Below are 27,786 nucleotides of genomic sequence, written 5' to 3' on the forward strand. Positions count from 1 at the left end.
ACGCATCTTCCGTTAGGGGTTCACTGTGAGATGCTGAGGGATCTGAACATTGTGAGGCTGTCTTGGCTGACATGCCTCTTCAGTGTCACATGGAGGTCTGGGACAACACCCATGGAGGAGCAGGCTGGGATGGTGGTCCCTATTTTTAAGAATGGGGACTGGAGAGTCTGTTCCAACTATAGTTGGGTCGCACCACTCAGCTTCCTGTAAAAGTTTCCTCCAGGGTGTTGGAGAGAACTTGGAGACGGCTTGTGATCATGTCCAGGCCCGGATTTAGAATGCATGAGGCCCCTGGGCCATAAGTCTTGGAGGCCCCCCAATGGCCACCCTGGAGGACACCACCCACCCGAAAATAACCACAACCAATGCTCTGACACGGAGCCATCAACCTCCCACGTTATATCAGGCCCTGGTCCGGAGCTAGCATCAGATAATGAGCCACATACGATCGACTCCGAGCCAGAACCAACTGAAATTAAAAGGGGTAAAGTGTATACATTTGACCAGTTTCCCTGGCTAAGATGCAGTAAAGCCGATAATATAATGCACTGCATTTACTGTAAAGTGTGGCAATAGTGCATTTTTTATTTTTTGGGGGGCTTTTTATGCCTTTAATGATAGGACAGTTGGAGAGAGACAGGAAGCAGGGGGCAGAGAGAGGGGGAAGACATGCAGCAAAGGGCCGTCCGGTGCGGGACTCGAACCGGGGACCGCTGCAACGAGGACTATAGCCTTTGTACATGGGGTGGCTGCTTAACCCACATGCATTTGTGACTGGTTCTAATATATTTCGAATTGAAACGCTGAAAAAGCACAACGCATCTATGAAACACATTATCTGCTCAGTGTCCCCTCTCCCCGCTGCCTTTCAGCGGCAGGCAGCAGCAAACAGATCATCGGACGAGGCCGAGATGATAATCAAGTTTAACGTTGCCGACCATATTGCAAAAGTTCCCTTCACTAAGTTCAAGTCCGAAATAATTCTTCAGTAGAAAAATGGCTTGAACATAAACCCGACGTACAGCAATGATGTCGCGTGCGCGCAATTTATAGGAGTCATTGCAGATACATTGAAAAAAAAGATGTCTGTGCTAATTGTGAACAGTGAGCACATGGCGTCATTGTGTACGGCTGTATCTTGAGGAGAGGAAGACCGGTGAATATACTGATATATATATTTAACCCAACTACAGGAGTTGGCCATCCGAGGGGCATGTTACTGCAATGGAGCATAGTCCATAAGACATTGAGCCATGAGATGTTCAGTTTGAAGCCCTTAAAACACTTTTAAGGGCTTTTTATTTAATTTATCATGAGATGTTTTAAGTTTAAATTTCAGGTCAGTGAAGCACTTTAAGCACTTTTTTAGTAAGTTTCAGTAAGTAGTTAGTAAGTTAAGTTCAGTAAGTTTGTAGAATTGTGCTTTAAATAAAGAACTTTATTTTGACCAGATTGCTAGTTAATCATTTACAAGTCAATATTACCTATATGGACAGCGATTTAAAAAAAAAAAAAATTAAAAAAAACAAATCAAAATAAAATAAAATAATAATAAAATAAAAAACTGTAAAACTGCAGTGTTAAATGCAATGCGGTTGAAAATTTGGGTGCACCTAACTTTTGTACTGGTGCATTATTATTTTTATTATTATTATTTTTTTTTAAATACTTAAGTATTCAAAAGTACAAAATACATTTTCTAAAACCAGTACATTGCTGTATTATTTTCCGAGTGCTTTTACAGAACCATGTAGCTCTCTGAAACCACCTGATGATGTACTGACATGTAGACTTTTTGTACCACTCTGCTACAAAATGTCTGTACCACCTGTAAAAACTTCAGCATAAAAATGCAATAAAAAATAATAAGGACAGCTATTTTCAAAAAAAGTTGAATTCATTACCGCAAACAAACTACAACTCTGCTTTGATGAAGATCTTCAGTTCACAAAACACTCTGGTAGTCTCGGCAGAAAACAGCCTTGCAGCCAAATCCACTTTTCTGCTGAGACTCCAGATCTTTTTACACCACTCTGGTGTGGCCAATTGCATTTTAGGAAAGAAAAACAGCAACGGCGGATTCCAAAGCCTAAAAGGAACGAGTAATGACAAGCTTCCTAGGAATGTAGTGGAGTCGAAAGAACAATATCTGTCTTTGAAATGCAGTGGAGTGAAAGTCAGTTTCCAAAAAAACAAATACTCAAGTAAAGTACTGATGCTTAAGTAAGTGTACTCTGTTACTGTATATACATATATATATATGTGTGTGTGTGTGTGTGTGTGTGTGTGTGTGTGTGTGTGTGTGTGTGTGTGAAATTAAATTTTTTTAAATAAAATCAAAGGCAGTATGACAGAGTAGGCTGGGCTAGGAGGCCCCTGGGCACCGGCCCAATCAGCCCGGTGGTAAATCAATGCCTGATCATGTCCCTGAAGGATTCTGTGAAGGGTGCTGCGGAAGTATGGGGTGCCACGGTCATGTAATGCACTCACTATTGAATTTAAAAGGGAAAAAAAACAACAACCTTGGAGTCAAAACTATAGTTGAAATGAATCAGTCTCGCAGTGCTACTTCATAGATTTCGCTTGAAGTGACTTCCTGTATTACATAAAAAATTGTTGTTATCATCTCATTAACCCAAAATGTTAACAACATTAAATATATGCCAAATATATGTTGCTGTGAAGCAAACAAGAATAATAATTTAAAAAACTTGAGTGTGCATAACATGGAGCCATCCTTTGCAGCAATTACAACTGAAAGTCTTCTTGGATATGTCTATGAGCTTGGCACATCTAGCCTCAGGGATTTTTGCCCACAGTCACAATTGCATTGAAGTCTTGGCTTTGACTAGGCTGTTTAATTTAATCAAAACATTTATTTATGAGTATGCCAATCCTTACTATCATGCTGGAGGATGAACCTTCATCTCTGTCTCAAATGTCTGGAAGACTAAAAAAGTTTTTCCTCAAGAACTTTCCTGTATTTAGCACCATTCATCATTCCCTCAATATTGACCAGTTTCCCAGTCCCTGCTGATGAAAAAAATTCACTTCAGTTTTATTCCATTTAATTCAGTTTAATTTAATTATTCCAGCCATCCATCCATCCAATTTTTTTATTACCCACATTATTCAGTTCAAGGTTGGGTTCAATTCAATTAAGTTCAGTAATATTTTATTAATCCCCTAAGGGAAATTATATTTCTGTTGTATAGATCATTATTATTAAAGATAAGCTATTGTTATAGATAGATAACAAAATAAATTATTAAATAGAAATATACTGACTTATGATTTAGAAAGTTAAAGTTGAACAGCGAGAGATCTTCACATGCCGCCATGAATGGATTTTTGGGTTTTATGTTTGGTTTTTTGGGGGTTTTTTTTGGGGGGGGGGGGTTATGTTTGTAGCTTGACAAAAACTTAGCTGATGATGTCACACAGTGTCTCAAGGTAACAAAGGTGAACTCTCAGAGTAGACAACATGGACAGAATCTCACAACCAACAGTTCAACAACTGGGGTGCAGAGATGCCAACATGTTTCTGATTACACCATTTGTTGTTACTGTAACCTTGTTGCTGTACCAGACTTTTAGAATTTTAGAAACTCCTCAATCATTAACTCATAAACCACATAAGAAAAAGAAAAAAGAAAAAACTTCTCCTTCTGGCCTTAGTCTGATAGACTTGGTGAGGTACAATCTAGTTTTTATCATAGCAAGGTGTCCTCTGACCTAGAAAAATAACACTTCTCGAAGAGTACAAATGGTTGTTAGCTTAATTTGGAGGAACTTATAAGTATTCACTCAGTTATCTGTAACAGAGTTTAAATCTAACATCCCTGGATAGCGGTACTGTATTTTTAATTTCTGTAGGAATCAGAGCGTTGACCTGAAACATTAAAGCACCCCCCCTTACAGTACCATTTACCAGACTTTGTCACGCCTTTGTGTTTTCCAGATCGAAAAGGGAATTGCTCACATTATGGTGGTGGAAGAGGCGGATGGATGTTTCTCTCAAGACCTTCAGCGTCACCCCTTCAGATCCAGGTGCACAACTCACTTTGAATCTGTGTTGCCTTTTAATGGTAATGATAGCATACCATTGTCTTAATCATTGTCTTAATCTTTTTTTTTTTTTTTTTATATATATACTAAATACAAGAGGAATTCCTTCTCCGTATGATTATGCATGTGACCCTAAGGAGCTTTCTGCCACTTCTATAGAATTATTAGAAAAGAGACTTCGAAATTAGTTATTTAACATGCCCCCAACACTGCACGAAAAGAGGGATTTGTGTCACTGTGGACGGCAGTGAACATCCGCGAATTTGCCTAATTTTCGGACGCACCTGGGCGCTTGCAGGCAGACAAACTTTAAGTTTGTTGAGCGAGAAAATCGTCAGAAACGAACCCGTCTCGCGGCGGGCTCTCACTGGCCTCGCTGGTATTGGACGAAAAAGGCACGTAATTACATGAAAAAGCTCCTGTAAAGCTGACTGCCCATTGGCCAATTAGGTTAATAAATGCATACTTTATATGGGCATATCATTCAGCAATAATTGTGATTATGATTACTGATATTCCTGGGATGTTTGTGTACTTCATATATTCACGTCATTCTTATAAGCTGCACTATGACTAGGCTATGAATGCAGGCATGAATGACGTGAATTTATTGAGGAAATGAAAAAGAAAACTTTTTTTTTTAAAGCGCTTTTATTGCCACACCACACAATGTACATAGCTTACATTGTAATAAGAACCATGCTGATAATAAAGAATTGAAAACTATATACACACACACTGCTGTAGCCTACAATATACACAATAAGCCTAAACGCCGCCGTTTGGAATCCGCATTCTTCGCATTACTCCGGTCCCTGCAGGGTCTGCGGGAGTTGTCAGACGTCCTCATCCTGGATCAGAAGCTGGCTTCTGGGAGCTGTTGGAATAACCAATAAATAATCAAAACATAGTCTAGCCATGCACAGCACATTGACAACTTGTCTATAAAGTAACAAAAGTCATATTGACATCTTGTCTATAAAGTAACAAAAGTCATATTGACAGCGTATATGTTCTTACACTCTTTCACTCTTCTGTGGTGAGACTGTGAGTATTTCGGGTTGGCTTCAAGACGCGCCTGTAGCACAGCACACAGGTCCGTCACGCAGCTAAAAAAACAACAACAAGAGGAATGAATAAAATGACCAGTGCTTAAAAGTATCAGTGCCAGCCGTGGTAAAAGTCAGCGCCGCTCACCCTCGATAGTGTCCCCGTCTACCTCTCTGAAGTTCGGACTGTTTGACACCGCCTCCTTCAAGCGACTCGTTACATCCATATTGTGAGGTGACAGTAGCCTGTAAAAACAATAGGCCTATGGTTAATAAAAAAAAACCTGCATTAACGTAACGTAACATCAGGTCCAACTCAACTAGATATTGGGAGAACATTCACTTATTCTTACCCTTGACCTGGATTATAATGCCACGGTGAGTTATGCAGGCGGCGAACTGCTTCCCAAGGGCGTAACTTTGGGTCCACCATTGGGGGGGTTAAACTCGCAGCATATTTATTTATTTATTTAATCATTTTCTTGCTCACTAATTAGCCATTCCTGTGTTAGAAATACATTGTGATACTTTTACTGATTTAGGCTACTTAACGTAAATGCAGCTGTTCACTTCACTATTTATGCCATAACGACACAGTAGTTAAATTCAGTGTTTAAGCACTAGCCAACATTGGCAGATGACAAGAACTTAAAGATTAATCAATTTCATCACTGTATTGGCACCTACATGCAGCAAATGTATTATGCACAATGCAACTCTCGATACATCACACAATACAGGGTGGCACACTGAAGTGCAGCTTGCACCTTTATTCGGAACTGATTTCACATATTGCCCACTTACTATCACATTAAGATTGCTATAAATTAATAATAATATTATTAAAGGAGTCAGACCTGTTACTGATGGTGAACTTGTCTTTAATGTCGGGAATGACTGGAAAACTGGGCAGGTTGAACAAATTTCACGGAAAAACATATGTTTTGACTGTTAAGCCCGGTGAAGATTTAACACATTAGCAGTCATTCCAGTTGTCAACGCCGCTTAAAAAGGTGATTTTCTCCTCTTCTAGCATTATCCTGACAGGAGAACCATGCCAACTTTGGATGCAGTTATCTTAGCGATAGCAATAGCCTCAATATACAAATCGTTGGAAACTTAAGCCCCTTTCACACTGCGACTCGCTACCTTAGCGGGTCCAAATTGCACCTTCGACCCGCGTCGAGCAATGTGAACGCTTGGCGTGTCAGGGTGACCCGTGTCGCCTGAAGCCGAGTTCAGGGGGCGTTGCCTAGTGGCAGAGCGTCACACGAAACACATAAAATGCTGGGCATGTACAATGACGTAGGCACAACCCATGCGTCGGAGGTAGGGTGAAATACACCTGTCTGCATCAAATGTTTCAAACAAACGATGGCGGGACACCTTGAGAACTCATTTTTGCAATGCAGTTCATGGAGATGTTACTTTACGGTGCGTGTTGCTGCGTGGGAAACCGCGCTCTCCCATCTTTCTCGCCAGCCCTTCCAGCAGAGGTCCATCCTTCACTGTCCCCGAAATGTGGCGGAAAATAACGTCCTCTGTTCGGGGGCTGAGGAGCTCACGGACCTCCTTGTCTCACCAGTTGGCCATATTAAAAAATGTCTCCAACTTGATGTAGGCTAAAACAGAGTAAAACTTGTCCTCATCTGTCGCTGTTGTTCTGAATCAGTTGTCCATTCTGTCTTTTAAACTCCTCACGCCACGCCCACGTCCGACCCGCGTCGATTGTGTTCACATCAAACTCGGCTCGGCAAAAAGACTAGGGTCCGACGCGGGTCGAAAGGCGAGTCGAGTTGACGCGGCAGCCTGGGTCGGCAGTGTGAACACAACAGCGGACACGCTAAATTCGCGAATTAAACGCGTGTTATTCGGCAGTGTGAAAGGGGCTTTAGTTTATGGCCGTTCATGTGAGCACAATAACTTAGTTTTGTAAATTTTACCAAAGCGACTGGTTTCGCCTTGCAGGATCACATATAAGGAACACATGAGGTGAACGTCTTGGTATGTGCAAGACAACATTCAAGATTTTCGCGCTAGCTTTGTGAACTTTCTGAGCAGCCGTCACAGCCCTTTTCCATCAATTTAACTCTCAATAATCCACCTCTTAGCACAACAAACCCCAAAAAAGTGTGACTGTTTTGGAGCAAACAGCAACTTAAGATACAGTTCAGTGACATTGGTTCCACACAGTGATCCCTGGCACCCTCTGGCACCACTCACCAGGTCCAGCGGCTGCGCATAAACAAACTTTCGGTAGAGAAATTGGGTTGGGTAATACCAAGTAGTCGGTTTGTGGGGGGGGGGTTACATTACAGATTATTTAAAACATGATACTATCTTGAAATGAAATGAATGAATAAAGAAAACAAACAAAAGTTATTCATTCAGAATTTTATGATATTTTTTGATGATTTGATTTGATGATATTGGGGGGGTTATATTAGCTGGATCTGATTTTTGAGGGGGTCATCACCCCCGTAACCCCCATGCAAATTACGCGCATGCTGCTTCCTATAAATTGAAAACACGAAATAATTTTTTTTTAAATAAAGCAACTCACACTGGTTTTCACGTGATGGACACAATTAAGTTGAGTTTAGCCTAAAGCCACAGTCAATAACCTACTCTTACCGCGATTTTTGGATTTTGTATCCGCCTTCTCTTGCGCTCTTCAACTTCTCTGAAATGTAACTCCAGTCTGTTCTCGACGGCCATCTTGCCTCCAACCTAGCGAATCTCTGGTCATGTGCAAGTAGAAAAAAAACACACAAACCTGTAGACCCGCAGAGAGTTGCTGGGGAGTCTAAAGCAAGTCGTCTTCCAGCCATTGTATTCCGCAAACCAGGGCAGTTTTCACAGCACGGGACCTCAGCGATTTCTGTCTCCCTTTCTGCCGCCAGATCTGCTCCTTAAACTTTTTGTTTACACTGCACAACACAATGTTTCTCATACGTGATTGAACGAGAGCTTATGCGAGCCGTTAAGCTCCACCAATCATATGCGTATACGTCATTACACGGAATACTCGCGAGACAACCTCCCGTCCTTTTGCTATTTAATGTTGTCTGACCACAGCTGGCAATTTGCACTGTTTTGACACAAAAATGGACTCTGCAAGGACAAAGAAAAGACCTCGGCGATATTGTGACCATTGTGACACCGAATTAAGCCATACACAATAAAACACTGAGCGCACTACAGCACATTATGTATACAGGCTAGATTTCTATATTTTTATTTCTATATTTCTATTTTATTTAAGAAACCTTTTAGAATATTGTTGTTGCATGCTTATTTTATCTTTATCTTATCTTTATTATTATACATTTGGACATCCAGTGCGGGCAACAAAGAAAAGAATTTCATTGTTCAGGGAAACACGTTTCTAACTGCACATATGACAATAAACCTTTGAATCCTTGAATCCTTGAATTTGCCCACAAAAAGCGTTATTACAAAAGAGCTGTTTGGGAGAAAAAAAAACAGATATGCATCACCTGTCACCAGCAGACAGCGTGCACCTCTTCTTTTTCAAGACAACACAGCAACAAGCTTGGCTGGAGTTGGAGGTGATGGTCTGCTCACCCCCCACCTCACCTCACCCCACCCCACTTGAAAATGACTGTGGCAGCTCCTGACCTGATCACTGGCATTTACATATTAAAGGCTCTCCTAAGTAGGGGAGGGGAGGGGGGCATGGGGGTGCAGTTGCCAGGTCAATTTGCGACAACTTGGGCCAAGTTTTCACTTTTACCACCGCAAATGCAGGGGCTTAACGTATGCGGACATGTAAGGGGCCACATACATCCAGAAATCCCTCTTTTCATGCAGTGAAAGGTGACAAAAAAAAACCAAAAGGTCGTATTGTGTGAACAATTATGCCTTAATCAATGATACAAGACATGTTTCTGAGTTCTTGGGCTGCCATTCAATATGCATGTCCCTGTTTTTTTACCGTCAGATGTATTCCCTCTAACAAGTATTGGATTAAGGTTGAATGCTTCCAAGTGCAGGACTTTAAGCCCTGTCAGAATGAAATGAGCATTCTACAGTCTTTTTGTCAGTTCTTAGAAATGAATGAAAAATTATATTGCTGATCCAGCGGGGCTGGTCTTGTACTACTGCTTCCACAAAACTTATCTGGATGATATTTAGTAATTGCCCCATTTAGGATTGATCCCAAAGAAAGTTTTATTAGGTTCAATACATCAGTGTAAAGGAGGCTTTGTTCTGGAAGCTCTTGTTGTCCATTTACAAACATCAGTTGCCTCTGTGAAGGGCGATGTTGGAACCCTGCAACTACGTCCATAGACTGTGGTGATGGGGGATGTGCTACAGTGAAGCAGAACGGGGATGGAGGTTGATCTGCCGCTGATTTGCTCCTGCTGAGGGAGGGACTGCAATGCAGAACACACCGTTTTATTCAATGATGCCATCATCACTCAGCTGATTCCGAAAAACTGACTTTTTTCTTGAAAGCACATGCTGATGCTATACTGAGCCATCTGTGGCATGTGTGAATTACCAAAAGGGAACATTGGCAGGTTAACAAGTCTTTTTTTTTTTTTTTTTTTTGCGCCGATAAGGCAAAATCAATGTGTAAAAAGGGCTACTGTTTCCACAAAGAGTATGAAACTAAAATACTAACTGGCCACAATTCTAGTTGATTAGATATGATTCATATAATAAAGTACGTCAATGGATATGTAGGAAGACAGGATATGTACATTAATATGAAAAAAATCCCTTTTTTCTCTTTCATTGCAGACCCAATAGAGATCCACAAGAAGAAGCTGTTTCTGTGGTTCAGCCACCTTCCTCGGGAGGAGAAACAGTTTGGCGATCTCTTTAAACCAGAGACCATGCATATTGAACCACTTATCCTGGAAAGAAAGGATGAGCAGAGGACAGGATTACTCGGCTCCCCTTTTAAAACTGAGGCACCTTCCAGCCCTCCTGTGACTATAGAGCAGCTTTTTGAGCCCACTCATACCTGGAGTGAGGGCCGAGGGCTCAATGTCCTCCTGTACGGGGCTGTGGGAACCGGGAAGAGTACAGTAGTCCGAAAGCTGGTTATGGACTGGTGCACTGGAACCACACTGGCACACATCAAGCTTCTGCTTCCTTTTTCTTGTGAAGACCTCTGCCAGCTGTCAAAGTGAGATATCTCTTACCAAGTGTCAAGTTATGCATGTCAGATCAAGAATCAAGAATATCATGTACATAGTCATATGCTAAGTAAAAGTGGTTAAGGTGGTTACACTGTACAATGAAGTAGGTTTGAAGTAGATTTATGTAGTACTTATAAGTAGTCAGCATGGATACATGCAGGGGTGAGAGGCAAGGCTTATAGGTTCCTGTCATTCAAATTTTTGGTACATTTAATGAGCCTTGAAATAGCCAAATTATTTTTAGCACAACTAATGCAACCACAAATGCATACCTCAAAATCTGCTGGACAGATTTTCAGCAAATCCCTACACATGCTATTGGGTGAAGTTTTACCCATATATCAAGTGTAATCTTGACTTATGCATATCGGCATGACTTAAGCTGGAGTTACAGTTGACGCGTCTGTCACGGCGGTGGCGGACCGTGACGTCAAAATGACGTATCAAGCTTCCCTTGAAAAGACGGCGCAGCGCGGTGTTGTGCACCAGTCGATTTTTGTAACTTGGCGGCGCCAACAACGACAGACCGGATGGACCATTTTGAGACCAGGCTCAGTCAGGAGGTGCGTTTGTACAGGCAGCTGTACGAAACTGCAGTGAAACAGCACAGGGAGCATGTAAACTCCCAAAACCCGTCCACAGAGATTGGCAGAACGTTGGGGAAAGAGGGAGAGTTCTGTAAGAATGTGTGGAAGAAGCTACGGGACAGATACGTGAAGGCAAAGAAGAGGGCAGAGACTCCAAGTGGAGATGCCGGGGGCTTCAGACCTTCACCTCTATTAACTGAATTAAAAAATTAAAATTATCCGAATACTGCAGCAGTATTCTTGCTCTTGACAGCGGCATTGTTTTCTTCTCCACTTTCGTGGTTGTAGAATAGTGGTAACCTTAACGTAGCAGCGCCACCTCTGTGACGGAGAAGATTGCAACTACTAGCGCATCGACTTGCACCACTATATATTGCGTCATCAACACAGCTCGCGCTAGCAGACACGGCGACCATGCTAGAGCCTTTATTCATCATTATCTGCCTTTTTATACCTTTGCTTAACTCACTGTAATTTTGAGCTTGATACAGACTTGAAACTTGACACCAGAAATGAGGCAATTTATATGGCAATATGACTTGTTATGAGAACTGCAACTTACAGAGTTTTGGGTCATGCTGTGGCTATAGGTTCTCATCTCATAAACTGGAATAATCTCATAAACTGGGCAGGCGCCCGGGGCGGCATCGTGGGGGGGGGTGAAAAAAAACAAAAAACGAGGGGGGGTGGGGGGGCACCAGCACCGGGTTTCGCCCGGGGCGTAAATCAGTGTCGGACCGCCACTGAGGTCATCAGTCCTTTATGGGACACAGTTTATTGACCATTATTGCTCAGAAGCGTGGATGCTCATATTTTTATTGCTGTTGGAATTGTTTTTAGTGTAGACTGTCCATGACTGTCTACTGCCCTTAGTGCAAGTGTGCCAGCTTGCCCAGTCCCACTGATAGGTGTGTGTGGTTATAATTGCGGCAGTCGTGTCCTTGAATCGCTCCCTTTTCCCCTCGCCTACATTCATATCACTGTGCACTGGTAGCACCTATTTCTGGCCCCTGTAATTGTGACATCAAATTAAATACTATTTAAACAAATTTGCTACAGGCTAATTGCCATTGTTCGTTTTCAAATCTTGGTTTAACTCCATCTTAATTGCAAACCCTAAACACAGACCACCAGGCTATTACAAAATATATGTAATAAGAGTAATTGAGTATTAATTTTAAGGCACAGTCAATGACATTAAAGTCCAAAGGGTGGGAAAAGACAAACAAGTCAAAAGCTATTAATACAGGTAAGCCAAGTTAAAAGACAAGAATGGTTATTAAGGGCATTTCAAATGATATTCTGTATGAATGGGAATTTAATTCATAAAAACAACACAGATCTACAACCTCACAATGGTAGGTACTTGATGATTTTGGTCTACCTTGGCTCTTTGCTGCACTCCTTTTTTCTTCGGGCTCTTCCTCTTGAATACGACACACAAAAGTGGCAGCAAGTATATTTCTGACACCCAACATCTGTGATGATGAGTTACCATGCCAACACAAGAGTTGTTCACAAATCGGACCAGCTAATTGAGCTTTTCAAATGCCAAATAAAGCCTAACGAAAGAACCCAAAGGCCCTACGATTTATTAAGGAATCATTGTGGATCACGAGCAGAAGCAAGACAGAGGAACGGATGGAGAAAGGTCAGGCCAGGTCTTCCCTCAATACTGATGGGGAATATCAAATTGCGATTCAGAAATACTTTTATTAATCCAAAATTAATTAATTATGTCGCTACAGTGCTCCGTTGGAGATATAAGATGTTACAATAGTAATATGAACAACAGAAATACACAGGGTGTACAATTATACAGCTGTACGCTAATTATGGAAATACAATTAGTAATAAATAAAGAAAATAACAAGAAAAATAGACAAACTAAGTAGATAAATTGTAAATTAGAAAGTATATATACACACTATGTTCATTTTTGTGTGTGTGTTATTTGCCAGTGGGTTGAAAATAAGACTGTCAGAGGGTGGAGATGCGTAGCTTGATAACCACTGTGGCATTCAGTTGTGCACCACGGTGGAATGAGTCTCTTCCTGAACAACTCCTGTGACTGAGCAGCAAGCCATGGAGTGGGTGTGAAGTGTTGTCCAGTACTGCACTGAACTTGGACAACACCCTCCTTTCTGATACCACTGCCAGAGGTCTAGTTCCACCCCTACAACCTTGCTGGCCTTGCGGATCAGTTTGTTGAACCTGTTGGTGTCCACTACCGTAAGTCTGCTGCTCAAGCACACAACATATTAGAGGATAGCACTGGCCACCATAGACTCGTAAAATATCCTGAGCATCATCCAGAAGATGTTGAAAGAGCTCAGCTGCCTCTGAAAAGAGAGCTGGCCTTTCCTGTAGATGGCAGTGTTTTCTTTCCTGGTCTAGTCCAGTTTATTGCGCATAAGTGTGCACACCAAGATATTTGTAATCATCAACCATCTCGACATTCACCTTCTGCATATAAACAGGGGTCACAGGTGTCCCTTAGTACTATTGAAGACCACAACCAGCCAACCACAGTCTCTGCCATCTCTGATACATCCAACCACAGCAGAGTCACCAGAAAACTTTTCAAGGTTGCGGGTCTCTGTGCAGTAGCTGAGGTCTGTAGTGTAGAGGGTGAAGAGGGAGGGAGAGAGAACAGGATACAAGATCTGCAAAAAAAATCTGAAATTTGTGTATTCATTTTGTTTTAGCTTTCCATGACATTTAAGGTGATAAGACATCATTTTAACACTGAAGATAAGCCAGAAAATATGGGAAAAGCATGCCATGTGACTTTTAACTTGTGTTCTCTTTTGGTGCATAAGGTTCAAAGGCTTATTAAAACCACTAATGAGCAAAACAAGCCATTGCTTGTGTTTTTGTTGAAGACTTGTGAGTGGTTAAAACCCTGCACATAAGTCAGCTGTAGCTCTATTGGATACTAAAAACTTAACTAATAATGACTAACTTTGAGCAAACATTTCACAATATTTTTATTTTTATCCATCATCCTGTGGTTTCTCTTATATATTATAACATATAAACTACTGCTTCCTTCCGTATGGTAGAGTTATATTCTCTTGTGCAGACATTTATTGTACATTCTAACTGGCCTTGGATATTGCCAATATGTTCCAATGCAACTTTGTTTGCCCATATGCATGAAACATGAGGAAACACAGTAGGGGATACTTTGGTCCCTGATAGTTTCTGCCATCAGTTTAGTGTCAGAGCCTTAAAATGTAGTTGCTGTATCTTACAAGGTTTGTGACAAATAATCCACCACCTGATCTTTTTGGCAATTGGTCTTGTTTTTGATAATCCTAAATACTCTTACAGTTGTAAACCACCTCCTAATTTTGTTATACTCTGATATCCATCCATCCATCCATCCATTATCTTCCGCTGGTCCGGGGATCGGGTCGCGGGGGCAGCAGCTTCAGCAAAGAGACCTAGACGTCCCTGTCCCCGGCCACTTCCTCCAGCTCTTCTGGGGGGACCCCGAGGTGTTCCCAGGCCAGCCGAGAGACATAGTCTCTCCAACGTGTCCTGGGTCTTCCCCGGGGCCTCCTCCCAGTGGGACGGGCCCGGAACACCTCACCGGGGAGGCGTCCAGGAGGCATTCTCACCAGATGCCCGAGCCACCTCATCTGACTCCTCTCGATGCGGAGGAGCAGCGGTTCTACTTCGAGCCCCTCCCGGATGACCGAGCTTCTCACCCTATCTCTAAGAGAGAGCCCAGACACCCTGCGGAGGAAACTCATTTCGGCCGCTTGTATTCGCGATCTCGTTCTTTCGGTCACTACCCACAGCTCGTGACCATAGGTGAGGGTAGGAACATAGATTGACTGGTAAATCGAGAGCTTCGCCTTCTAGCTCAGCTCCTTCTTCACCACGAGGGGCCGGTGCAGAGCCCGCATCATTGCAGACGCCGCACCGATCCGTCTGTCAATCTCCTATTCCATTCGTCCCTCACTCGTGAACAAGACCCCGAGATACTTGAACTCCTCCACTTGGGGAAGGATCTCATTTCCGACCCGGAGAGGGCATTCCACCCTTTTCCGGCCGAAGACCATGGTCTCTGATTTGGAGGTTCTGATTCTCATCCCAGCCGCTTCACACTCGGCTGCGAACCGCTCCAGTGAGAGCTGAAGGTCACGGCCCGACGACGCCAACAGAACCACGTCGTCCGCAAAAAGCAGAGACCCGATTCTGAGGTCGCCAAACCGGACCCCCTCAACGTCCTGGCTGCGCCTAGAAATTCTGTCCATAAAATTATGAACAGAATCGGTGACAAAGGGCAGCCCTGACGGAGTCCAACCCTCACAGGAAACATGTCCGACTTACTGACGGCAATGCGGAACAAACTCTGAAACCGGTCATACAGAGACCAAACAGCCCATATCAAGGAGTCCGGCACTCCATACTCCCGGAGCACCCCCCCACAAGAGTTCCCGAGGGACACGGTCGAACGCCTTCTCCAAGTCCACAAAACACATGTAGACCGGTTGGGCGAACTCCCATGCTCCCTCCAGGATCCTGCGGAGGGTATAGAGCTGGTCCACTGTTCCACGGCCAGGACGAAAACCACACTGCACCTCCTGAATCTGAGATTTGACTATCCGGCGGATCCTCCTCTCCAGTACCCCCGAAAAGACCTTACCAGGGAGGCTGTGTGATCCCCCTATAGTTGGAACACACCCTCCGTTCCCCCTTTTTAAAGAGGGGGACCACCACCCCGATCTGCCAGTCCAGAGGCACTGCCCCCGATGTCCACGCAATGCTGCAGAGGCGTGTCAACAAAGACAGCCCCACAACATCCAGAGCCTTGAGTAACTCAGGACGGACCTCATCCACCCCCAGGGCCTTGCCACAGAGGAGTTTTTTGACCACCTCGGCAACCTCATCCCCAGAAATGGGAGGCCCCACGTCCGAGCTCCCCAACTCTGCTTCCTCATCGGAAGGCGTGTCGGTAGGATTGAGGAGGCCCTTGAAGTATTCCCCCCACCGACTCACGACGTCCCTAGTTGAAGTCAGCAGAGCCCCGCCCTCACCATACACGGTGTTGACGGTGTACCGCTTCCCCCCCCTGAGCCGCCGGATGGTGGACCAGAATCTCCTCGAGGCCGTCCGGAAGTCGTTCTCCATGGCCTCCCCGAACTCCTCCCAAGCCCGAGTTTTTGCCTCAGCAACTGCCGAGGCTGCGTTCCGCTTGGCCTGTCGGTACCCATCAGCTGCTTCCAGAGTCCCACTGGCCAAAAAGGCCCGATAGGACTCTTTCTTCAGCTTGACGGCTTCCCTCACCACTGGGGTCCACCAGCGGGTTCGGGGATTGCCGCCACAACAGGCACCGACCACCTTACGGCCACAGCTCTGGTCGGCCGCCTCAACAATGGAGGCACGGAACATGGCCCATTCGGGCTCAATGTCCCCTACCTCCCCCGGGACATGGTTGAAGCTCTGCCGGAGGTGGGAGTTGAAACTTCTCCTTACAGGGGATTCCGCCAGCCGTTCCCAACAGACCCTCACAATACGTTTGGGCCTACCAGGTCTGACCGGCTTCCTCCCCCACCAGCGGAGCCAACTCACCACCAGGTGGTGATCAGTTGACAGCTCCGCCCCTCTCTTTACCCGAGTGTCCAGGACATACGGCCGCAAGTCCGACGATACGACTACAAAGTTGATCATCGAGCTGCGGCCTAGGGTGTCCTGGTGCCAAGTGCACATATGGACACCCTTATGCCTGAACATGGTGTTAGTTATGGACAGTCCGTGACGAGCATAGAAGTCCAACAACAAAACACCACTCTGATTCAGATCGGGGGGGCCGTTCCTCTCAATCACGCCCCTCCAGGTCTCACTGTCATTGCCCACGTGAGCATTGAAGTCCCCCAGCAGGACGAGGGAGTCTCCCGGAGGAGCACTCTCTAGTGCCTCCTCCAGGGACTCCAAAAAGGGTGGGTACTCTGAACTGCCGTTCGGTGCATAAGCACAAACAACAGTCAGGACCCGTCCCCCCACCCTAAGGCGGAGGGAGGCTACCCTCTCGTCTACCGGGGTGAACCCCAATGTACAGGCGCACAGCCGGGGGGTAATAAGTATGCCCACACCTGCTCTACGCCTCTCACCGCGGGCAACTCCAGAGTGGAAGAGAGTCCAACCCCTCTCGAGGAGGCTGGTTCCGGAGCCCAAGCCATGCGTCGAGGTGAGTCCGACTATATCTAGCCGGAACCGCTCAGCCTCGCGCACCAGCTCAGGCTCCTTCCCCAGCAGAGAGGTGACGTTCCACATCCCAAGAGCCAGCTTCAGTAGCCGAGGATCAGACCGCCAAGGTCCCTGCCTTCGGCTGCTGCCCAGCTCACACTGCACCCGACCCCCATGGCCCCTCCCACGGGTGGTGAGCCTGTCGGAAGGGGGACCCGTGTCGTTTCTTTGGGCTGTGCCCGACCGAGCCCCACGGGCACAGACCCGGCCACCAGGCGCTCGCCGGCGGGCCCCACCCCTGGGCCTGGCTCCAGGGGAGGGCCCTGGTGACCCGCGTCCGGGCAAGGGAACACGGTATCCAAAAATATCACTCATCATAGGGGTTTTGTGAGCTGTTCTTTGTCTGGTCCCTCATCTAGGATCTGTTTGCCATGGGTGACCCTACCAGGGGCTTAAAGCCCCAGACAACATAGCTCCCAGACTCATTGGGGCACGCAAACCCCCCCACCACGGTAAGGTGACAGCTTAAGGGGGGATATCTATATATATATCTATATATATATATATATATATAGATATATATATATATATATATATATATATATATCTATGTGTATATATATATCTATGTGTATATATATATATATATATATATATATATATATATATATATATATATATATATACTCTGATATGTGATGGAAAATATTACTGTACCATGAATTCAATGTTTCATTTTCTTAAGTCTTTAACTTACCAGCAAACAGATTCTGTTCTACAAAATATGTTACAGTAAACAGGTCTATATGTTCTTGTTGTGACTATGCAGACATTAACAAATTTAAAAAAAGGTAGTTTCTACACCTGAACTCACTGGGGTTATTATGAATATTTTATGGGTTCTTCTAACCTTTTTTTAAACAAATGTGTACTTACAGGAATAAAATTGGGGTAAAATAAACCACAAATTTTGACGTTATTGTGGTTTCAGTTTAGATTTTGAGATTGTGAAATTTCTGACTTTGGCACCCCACAGTTTAATATTAACATGGCTGACAATCTTCCCCACAGGGCGGCTTCATTAAGGGATCTGGTGAGCAGGAAGTATCTCCATCTGAAAAAACACCCATTACTTAGTGGGGAGGGAGAACAAGCCAAAGACGTACTTTTCCTGTTTAATGGCATGGAGAAGATGCAACTCGACTTCCGGATTGGATCTACAGAGCTTTGCAGTGATCCTAATGAGGCGCTGCCCCCACCTATTGTTGTAGTGAACCTGCTGAGGAAGTATCTATTGCCTGAGGTAAGACATAGCCCTTCAGTACTGCAATGTTTTATCTTATTTTTTTTATAACTCTTAAATCCATGTAAGTTCATGAATATATATATATATTTTCATATTCATACAGTTCATGAACTTAATGTCCCCCGAAATCAAACTCTGTTACGTTTTTTTGCTCACTTTTTAGCAAATTACCTACCTACCCACCCATCAAGTCGTGACAAGGCTTGTAGACTTTAAAAAGAAAAGTATAGGCTTTGCACTCTGTCCACTGGATTCTCCCTGTAAGTGGAGAGGGAAGTGGACTTTCTAATTTACTTCATCACTACTTCATGTCCTACACCCTCTCCCTCTCCTCTCCTCCCCCTCGACCTCCCCCCACCCACATGGTATCTTCTAGTCGCAATCTACGCTCTCTCTCCCCCACTGACTTCTCCTCTTCTGTTCTCTCAGCTCTCCCTGCCCCTGAATCTTTTTCTCTTCTATCCCCTGACACTGCTACTGATTTTCTTCTCTCCACCCTGTCCTCCTCTCTGGACAATCTCTGTCCACTCACCTCCAGGCCTGCACGCTCAACTCCACCTGCCCCTTGGCTGTCGGACTCAGTGCGTACTGAGAGGCGGAGCTGGAGGGCGGCTGAGCGCAAATGGAGGAAAAGTAAACTTCCTGAGGACCTTCTTGCCTTCCAGTCTTTGCTTTCCACTTTTTCCTCCTCTCTCTGCTGCTAAAACTGCCTTCTTCTGTAACAAAATTCAAACTTCTGCTTCCAACCCCAAAAAACTCTTTCAAATTTTCTCATCCCTCCTCCAACCCCCACCCCCTCTTCCCTCCTCCTCCCTCCTTCCTGACGATTTCGCCGACTTCTTTGACAAGAAGGTTAACGATATCCAATCTTCCTTCCCTCAACCCCCAGTTGTCCACACCACCCACACTTGTCGCACTCCCACCCCTCCCTCTCTACCACCTTCTCCCTCTCCACCTCCCTCTCTGTCCCACTTCTCTCCCCTCTCTGTAAATGAGGTCCTTCACCTTGTAACATCCAGCCGCCCCACCACATGTTTCCTTGACCCAGTCCCTTCCCCTCTCCTTCATTCTGTTGCACCTAGTCTTCTTCCTTCTTCTTCCAAGAACTACAGACCGGTATCCCTTCTACCCTTCCTGTCCAAAACTCTTGAACGTGCTGTCTTTAAACAACTGTCCTCTTACCTCCACTAGAACAACCTCTTGGATCCCCACCAGTCCGGGTTCAAGGTGGGCCACTCAACTGAGACGGCCCTCCTAGCAGTAACTGAGTCACTCCAAACTGCTCGAGCTAACTCTCGCTCCTCTGTCTTGATTCTCCTTGACCTGTCTGCAGCATTTGACACAGTGAACCACCACATCTTTCTCTCTATCCTGGAGGGAATGAGTGTCTCTGGCTCTGCACTCTCCATGTTCTCATCCTACCTGACAGGTCGCTCCTACCAGGTAACACTGAAAGGGTCTGTGTCGAAGCCGCGTAGGCTCACCACTGGGGTTCCGCAAGGTTCTCTTCAAGGTCCTCTTATTTTCTCCCTCTACACATCATGTCTTGGTTCTATCATCCACTCCCATAACTTTTCCTACCACTGCTATGCAGATGACACCCAGCTGATTCTGTCTTTTCCCCCTTCTGACACCCAAGTGGAGGCACGCATTGCTGCGTGCCTGGCAGACATCTCGGGGTGGATGTCGATGAACCACCTTAAGCTCAACCTGGACAAGACTGAGATGGTGTGTCTCCCGGGGAAGGGCTGCCCGTTCCGAGACCTGGCCATCACTATAGATGACTCCGTGGTGACGTCAACTCGGACTGCGCAGAATCTGGGTGTGACCCTGGACGACCAACTGTCGTTTTCGGCCTGGACAACTGCAACTCGCTCCTTGCTGGCGCCCCGGCTTCTGCCATCAGACCTCTGGAGCTTGTTCAGAAAGCTGCTCGTCTGGTGTTCAACCTCCCCAAGTTCTCCCATACGACTCCCCTTCTCCACTCTCTACACTGGCTCCCTGTAGCTGCTCGCATCCAGTTTAAGACTCTGGTGCTAGCCTACACCTACGCCTGACCACTTCGCTCTGCGGCCTTCAGGCGGCTGGCTGCCCCGTCACTCAGGGGTCCCTGCGCACGATCGACATGGTCACGGCTTTTCTCTGTTCTGGCACCCCGATGGTGGAACGATCTCCCGACTGATGTCAGGACAGCTGAGTCGCTGCCCATCTTTTGCCGCAGGCTGAAAACCCATCTCTTCAGGAAACACTACCTAGATCCACCCTCTTAGGACATCACCTGTTTCGTCCCTGCTCTTTACGCACTTATTTGTTTCCTAAATTGTCTTTGTTTTCTAAATTGTCTTCCCATTTGTCAAGGTACCTAACTTACCGCACTTACTCTAGCAATAGTTATGCTCTTAGCTGTTTGGTTTTGGAAGGAAATGCACTTATGATTTCTTGTGACCTGAAGTTCTTTTGCCTACCGATGTGGAACACACTTATTGTAAGTCGCTTTGGAAAAAAGCGTCTGCAAAATGACCGTAATGTAATGTAATGTAATGTAATGTCTAATTTGTTCTAATGAAGTCATCTGGATAGTTAATTCAACCTGTGGTCAGTTTATTCTTCAGTAGTTTGTTCTTCAAAAGTTCTGTGTTCCTGTCTAACCAAAATCAAGGAAATTAACTAAGATTTAATAAGATGAGGATCGATGTTATCAAAATCATGAATTCTGAATCATGAACTTTATTTATAACCTGTGTCACTCTCCGTATTTGTTGTTGGGGATTATAGAATTCTCTACTCTGTTTCCTAGGCCAACATCCTGGTCACTACCAGACTGTCTGCTGTGGACCGTATTCCTCAGAAGTATGTGAGTCGTTATGCACAGATTTGTGGCTTCAGTAACCCAGAACTCCAGCGTGCATACTTCACCAGCCGCCTACTACAACATAGTGGAGAAGCTCCACACACCCAGGAGGCCCAGGCACTGATAGAGCTGCTATACCTCAATCTCCAGAGAGAAAGTCAACTGGCTGCTGCCTGCTTCCTCCCCTCATACTGCTGGCTCACATGTGCTACGTTACACTTCCTTCGTTTCACTAATGCTCAGGCACCCATCCGCACGCTGACAGGCATTTACACCAGTTTTCTCAGGCTTAACTTTGGGGGTGAGGTTCTAGGCACAGGAACAGGAACAGGTGTGTCCGTCCAGGAGCAGCAAAGTTCACTGATGTTGTATGTTGTCCGTACAGTTGGTAAACTTGCATTTGAGGGTGTGACCAACAAACGCACATCTTTCTCAGAGAGGGAACTAGAGCAGTGGATTGGCGGGGAGACCAAGACAGATGAGGAGCTACGTCAGCTGGCCATGTTCCAGACTGATGTACTGGATTTCTTCTTTGCTCCTTGTGTGGAAAGTGGGCAGTATTTATCAACACTCGGTGAGAATGATGAGAGGCAGTATGTGTTTGCTGTTCCAGCCATGCAGGAGTACCTAGCAGCCCTCTATGTAGTGTTAGGAGAGCACAAATCAGCTCTGGAGAAGCTAACCAGGCAGGTGTCCAAAGCCATTAGTCAGGCTAGTGAGGATGTCAGTGCCATTGTCAACATCCTTTCTAAGTTCATTCCCCTCCGGCTCTTTGCTGTATTTAATTTGCTTAAGCTTTTTCCAAAGCTCTATGCAACGATGAGCAGCCTCAACAGAGGCAGAATTGCAAGAACCTTGACAGCAGAGATGTTCCGCACTGAGGACAGCTACAATGAGGATGTCCTGGATCAAGTGGAGCAAAGCCTTCTTGGAGTCCAAGGCCCACAGCCAAAACAGTATGGTGAAGGCAAGCCTTTTGAGCTTTACCCCATTTTCATGGGTGGGCTGTTGCATTATGGTAACCGTGTCCTTCTCCAGCAACTTGGCTGCAGCATTCAGAGCACCACCGTGGCCCAGATTACACGTGCCCTTAAGAAATACCTTGTCAGAGGTAACACACATTTTCTTTTCAATCTTTCTTATTAATTATGATTTGCATTCAAGTGTGAAAGAGTTCAAATGTTACCTTGACTTTGAATGTGCTTTATGTCAAGTGTACGTCATTGTCTAGGATTACACCTAGGGTAAAGCTTGAAATTTCATAGACTTCAGTCCATTCAGACCTACATTATGTAGAAGTACACAAGAAGATAATGCAATGACTTGAAAATCATTAAACACTATAGTTTACTGAGAAATATAATTTTTTTTTTTTACGTGACCAAACTGCAGTTTAATATTGGAAACTGTCTAATAATATTTTTCCGAATGGTAGAATGTACAAGGTGAAAAGAATCAGTTCAAGCACAGAACCCTGTGATTTATCATGTAAATATGACCAGCCTAATGCAGTTAATTTAATCCCAATAACATGTTGAAGCCTCTGTAATAGAATGCTGTGATCAGTCATATCAAATGCAGTACTGAGATCCAACAGGACATGGCAAGGCAAGGCATCTTTATTTATATAGTGCATTTCATACCACAGGCAACTCAATGTGCTTTACATAAAGACAAGGCATTTAAAAGAACAGCATAAAGCAGCAATTTAAAGAGAGGAAAAAAAATAAAAAAAATTGAATAAAAATTAAAAACACAGTTAAAAGCAATCAAAGAAGAGGGGAAAAAGAAAGATATAAACTCAACCATAAGCACACTGAAAGAGAAATGTTTTTAACCTGGATTTAAAAGTGCTTACAGTTCTGCTGGTAGTTTGTTCCAGCTGTGTGCAGCATAACAGCTAAAAGCTGCTTCACTGTGTCTAGTTTGAACTCTGGGCTCCACTATCTGACCTGAGTCAGCAGATCTCAGAGCTCTACTGGGTTTATACTCTACTAGCATGTCATTCATGTATTCTGGACCTAAACCATTCCGTGCTTTGTAGACGAGTAGCAGAACTTTAAAATCTATTCTGTATCTGACCGGGAGCCAATGTAAAGACTTGAGAACTGGGGTGATGTGATGTGATCTCTTTGTTCTGGTTAAAACTCGGGCTGCAGCGTTCTGAATGAGCTGCAGCTGTTTGAGACTCTTTTGGGGGAGTCCAGTCAGAAGACCGTTACAGTAGTCAAGTCTGTTGGAGATGAAAGCATGAATCAGCTTCTCCTGATCTGTTTGGGACATGAAACCCTTAATTCTGGATATGTTCTTAAGTTGATATAAGGCTGAATTGGTGACTGATTTGATATGATTGTTTTCAGGTCAGGTCTGAGTCTATCAGCACGCCGAGGTTCCGGACTTGGTCTTTAGTTTCTAGAGACAGTGACTCAAGATGTTTACTGACAGCAAACCTCTTCTCTTTGTTGCCAAACACAATGACCTCAGTTTTTTCTTGATTTAACTGAAGGAAATTTTGGTTCATCCACTTTTTGACTTGCTCTAAGCAGTCGCACAATGACTCTATAGGACTGCAGTCATCTGGAGACAGTGCGAGATATATCTGTGTGTCATCTGCATAGCTGTGGTAGTTGACTTTAGAGTTCTTCAGAATTTGACCCAGAGGCAGCATGTATAGAGTGAACAGAAGGGTCCAGACAAGCACAGAGACGGGTCCACTATCAGAAGCTAAGAGGAGATCATTGGTAACTTTCACCAGTGCCCTTTCTGTGCTATGATGCACTCTGAATCCTGACTGAAACTTTTCAAAGTTTGTGTAAATGATCACAAATTTGAGCTACAACATTTTTTTCCAAGAACTTTAGACATAAAAGGTTGATGACTAGCTAACAGTCCTAGATCAAGAGTTAGTTTTTTAAAATAAAGGTTTAATTATAGCAATCTTAAAGGGGAACTCCGGGGCATTTGAAGCGCATTTCCATTGCTAGAGGTTGTCAAATACTGATAGTAGGACACAGAGAGGTGCAAATTTGCGCTCCCTGTGTGGAGATCACGCTGTGCGCACAGCGTGTCATGCGAGGCTAATATGTGGTGGCTAAGGGGCAAATGCTAACCCTTCCACGTAAAACAACAACTTGCACACAGCAGAAACGTCACACCACTTTATAAACCATCCGACAATAAAGTCACAAGCCTTACCATCAAAACCATATGCATGGTTCTCACATTACTGGCATGGGGACGTTACAAAACAACTTTATAAACAGCATGTAACTCACCGGCTGGTTGTACGCTCGCGCATGTGAAAGCCCAAAAGAGTCGATGGACGATAATCCCATATACAAAACAATTATCTTCTCTAGAAAAACTGCGTTCAAGTATTTAAAACATTACAACAATATAACTGGGTATGTATTGTTGGTTTTGATGGACAGATTTGCACCTCTCTGTGTCCTACTATCAGTATTTGACAACCTCTAGCAATGGAAACGCGCTTCAAATGCCCCGGAGTTCCCCTTTAAATGTCTGTGGTACGTAACCTCTCTAGAAAGATAGATTGATCAAATCCAATGTAGAGGTCTTGGTTAAGGGAAAACGTCCTTGAACAGTCTGGTTTGCATTGGGTCTAAAACTGATGTCACAGGATAGCATATTTTATTTGGAACCACGGCTGCTTGATATTTAGGTTGGTGTTGAGCAGCTACCAACCCAACAGATGACTGCTTTTAAGAGCAGCAAAACGATGAACCCTGGTTGCAGGCTATCGGCTGGTCCGGCAGATGAAAAGCAGGTTTAGGCACACAGTGAACAGTAACAGGCTCTTGAGTAAAGTGCTGGTTGTAGGCAAACAGGTGATACTTTGGCTCTTGAATTAATGACATTGATGCCACATGAACTTTGGATTATTGCTAGCTTTGCAGGGTTAGGTGTCTGTACTTGTGGATACAGGGTCTTGCTTTGTTGATACTACTTCTATTTGGGCTTGTTCAAAAGAGTAGGAAAAATTAATGTACATGTTTTTCAAAACTTTAAACTGAAGAAAAACTTTGCCTAACAGTTTCAAAAAGTCTTTAGAGATAAGATTCTCGAGGACTTCAACTCAACTACTCAAGGAAATCTAAATTGAGCAAATTTAAAACATCCTATAAAGTTTGAGAGAAATTAACTTTTCCATAATTTTACCAAATTTGAGTGTATCCTAAGCAGAAATAAATTATTCTTCTCATCATGATCAAAATATCAAAGATGAGAGAAATACAACCTTTACTTTTTGTGCTAATTAAAAAAAGAAAATACCAACAAAAAACAACTGCATAGAATACAATAGAAATAAAGAGAATAGAATAGAAAATACTTTATTTATCCCCCGTGAGATGATTGGCCCTCAGTTTCAATTCAGTAGTCAATTAAATTTTATTCATACAGTGCCAAATTACAACTAATGTCATCTCAAGGCACTTCAAAGATGCAATCCATTTAAAGGCAATTAGAATCCAATTCATTGTCCAATTCATGATCCAATTAAATCAAATTAAATTCCAAATTATTCGAATTCATTCATACTAAACCCCCGTCCTGAGCCTGCTAAGGTGACAGTTATATAGGGTTTAAATGGTTTGTAAGTCATTGCATAATGTATCCAACTGCAGCTACACAGTGTTCTCATTTTACTTGAAATTAGGCTGCACAAATGCAAAAATCTTCCCAAAAGAATGTCAAACGAACATGTACTTTTTGCTTGCGGTGTAAATTGACACAAATCAAATGTTGAAAAAAAATAATTGGAAGTAAATATTGTGTACAAAGGGGAACTTTCTTATATTTTACCATAAAACCATTGGATATAGTGAAGATATTTGGTGTTTATGTGAATAATGAGTCTTTTTCTTATATATGCTAGAGATCAGCAAGCCTCTGCCACCAGAAGAGCTGATGGATCTGCTGGTCCTTCTGTATGAGTTTCAGAACCCCAGACTGACTGCAGAGGTTCTGTCCTCAATCAAAAGCATTGGCCTCAGCAACATTCGTATGACATCACTGAAATGCTACATACTGAGCTCTGTACTTTCATGCACCACTGCAAGGTATACCACAATTTGACTAAAGTAGTTCAGTTTGAGTTGTGTTGTCTCAATCAGAATACTTTATTGATCCCCAGGGGAAAATTCTTTTGTTGCTGCTGTATCCATTTAAGGAATATGAAAGGAAAAGAATATACAAATAATAATAATTAAACTAACTGAGCATAAAAAAGAGAAATATATAATAGCAAATGGAAATAAAAGGAATGTTAAAAACAAATAGACACTCTTTTGTAAATATTTACAGCTATTGCACATATCCACCATAGAAGGTGTCAAAATTTACAAATTGGAGTTGTGGAGTCCAATTGGCACAGGAAGGAATGACTTCAGCTTATATCTCCTCCTTTCCATATTCCTCCGTCGTCTCTTTCTGTTGGTTCCTCCTCCAGGCTGCTGTCACTGACACTGTATTTCTGCTTAATGTAACATGTTACAGACTCGCCCGATTTAAATTAATACCTGAATTTTGATATTTGAAATTTCAGGGGATTTTGATCATAATTTATTATAGTTGGTTTGCAGGTTGTGGAGTTCCTTTAAAAAAAAAAGAAATAAAGCTTTAATAGGCTATTAAAGGAATTGTCGGAATGGTGGGATGTTTATAAAAAATAAAACATCCCGCCATTCCGACAATGGGAGGAAAAAAGTGTTGGAATAACGGGAAATTTGATAGAAAATTAAGTGTCGCCATTCCGACAATTTATGGTCCATGTTGGACTGGTGGGATGTCGGAATGGCGGCATGTAAGAAAGACAGGTATAGAGGTGTTGGAGTCGGCTATATGCTTCTGCAGCCATACCTTGGTGACATATAATGCTGCATTTTTTATATTCCTATTCCTAAACTTGTCTATTTCATTGCCCAGCATCTGAAGATATATTCTCCCTGATGACAGGAGGTAGAAATTGTTTAAACTTCCACTGCTTTGCACTTCTTTTACATATTATTTTGGTGCAAGTGGCCTTTATTTGAAAGTAAACGGACAGGAAAAGGAGCAGAGGTAGTTTGGGAAGACATGCTTTAAAGTGGCCCAGACCAGGACTCAAACCTGCGCCTCTGTAGGGAGGTGCCAGCTTAACCAGCTGAGCTACGCAACGTCTCTGCTTTTCTCTTCTTGTTTCATTTCTGCGGCTATGGTGTCCCCTTTTCAAGTCATTAAGAATTTGAGATTTTATTTTAGTTATCACTTGTTGGCAAATAACTCTTCCGTTGTCATTGTTACTTATGACAGCTGTTAAAAAGTGTAAGATGTACCCATTTAAATCACCCAAGCAGCATAGCTTCCAAATTAACTTAAAAAAATTTAAAATACAGTCAAGGTTGTCAAAAACACAGTTTGTTCATTTTTACTGTCACATAAAAAGGTATTAGGAAGCTGGCTCAAATGCTGCAGTTTTTGAAATATTTTCCTAAAACTGCATTGTGTATTTGTTAACCTTCGATTACTGCAGCTATTAAATTGTTTTTCA

At 43.6% G+C, this 27,786-nt stretch overlaps 1 protein-coding gene across 3 annotated transcripts in view; it reads left to right on the plus strand.

The window, feature by feature from the left end:
* The window catches only part of nlrx1 (NLR family member X1), a 56,459-nt gene that overhangs the window by 15,380 nt on the left and 13,293 nt on the right, over positions 1-27,786 (plus strand). For 2 of the 3 annotated variants that reach the window (XM_075474150.1, XM_075474151.1), the window contains exons 3-7: positions 3,962-4,050; positions 9,888-10,278; positions 18,151-18,382; positions 21,183-22,347; positions 26,134-26,317. In XM_075474150.1, coding sequence (XP_075330265.1) covers positions 3,962-4,050; positions 9,888-10,278; positions 18,151-18,382; positions 21,183-22,347; positions 26,134-26,317 — 2,061 coding nt within the window. The remainder of the gene's footprint in view (positions 1-3,961; positions 4,051-9,887; positions 10,279-18,150; positions 18,383-21,182; positions 22,348-26,133; positions 26,318-27,786) is intronic. The other variant, XM_075474153.1, reaches the window with a different exon arrangement.

This window comes from Odontesthes bonariensis, chromosome 9 (genome assembly GCF_027942865.1).
Source record: "Odontesthes bonariensis isolate fOdoBon6 chromosome 9, fOdoBon6.hap1, whole genome shotgun sequence".
Lineage (NCBI taxonomy): Eukaryota > Metazoa > Chordata > Actinopteri > Atheriniformes > Atherinopsidae > Odontesthes > Odontesthes bonariensis.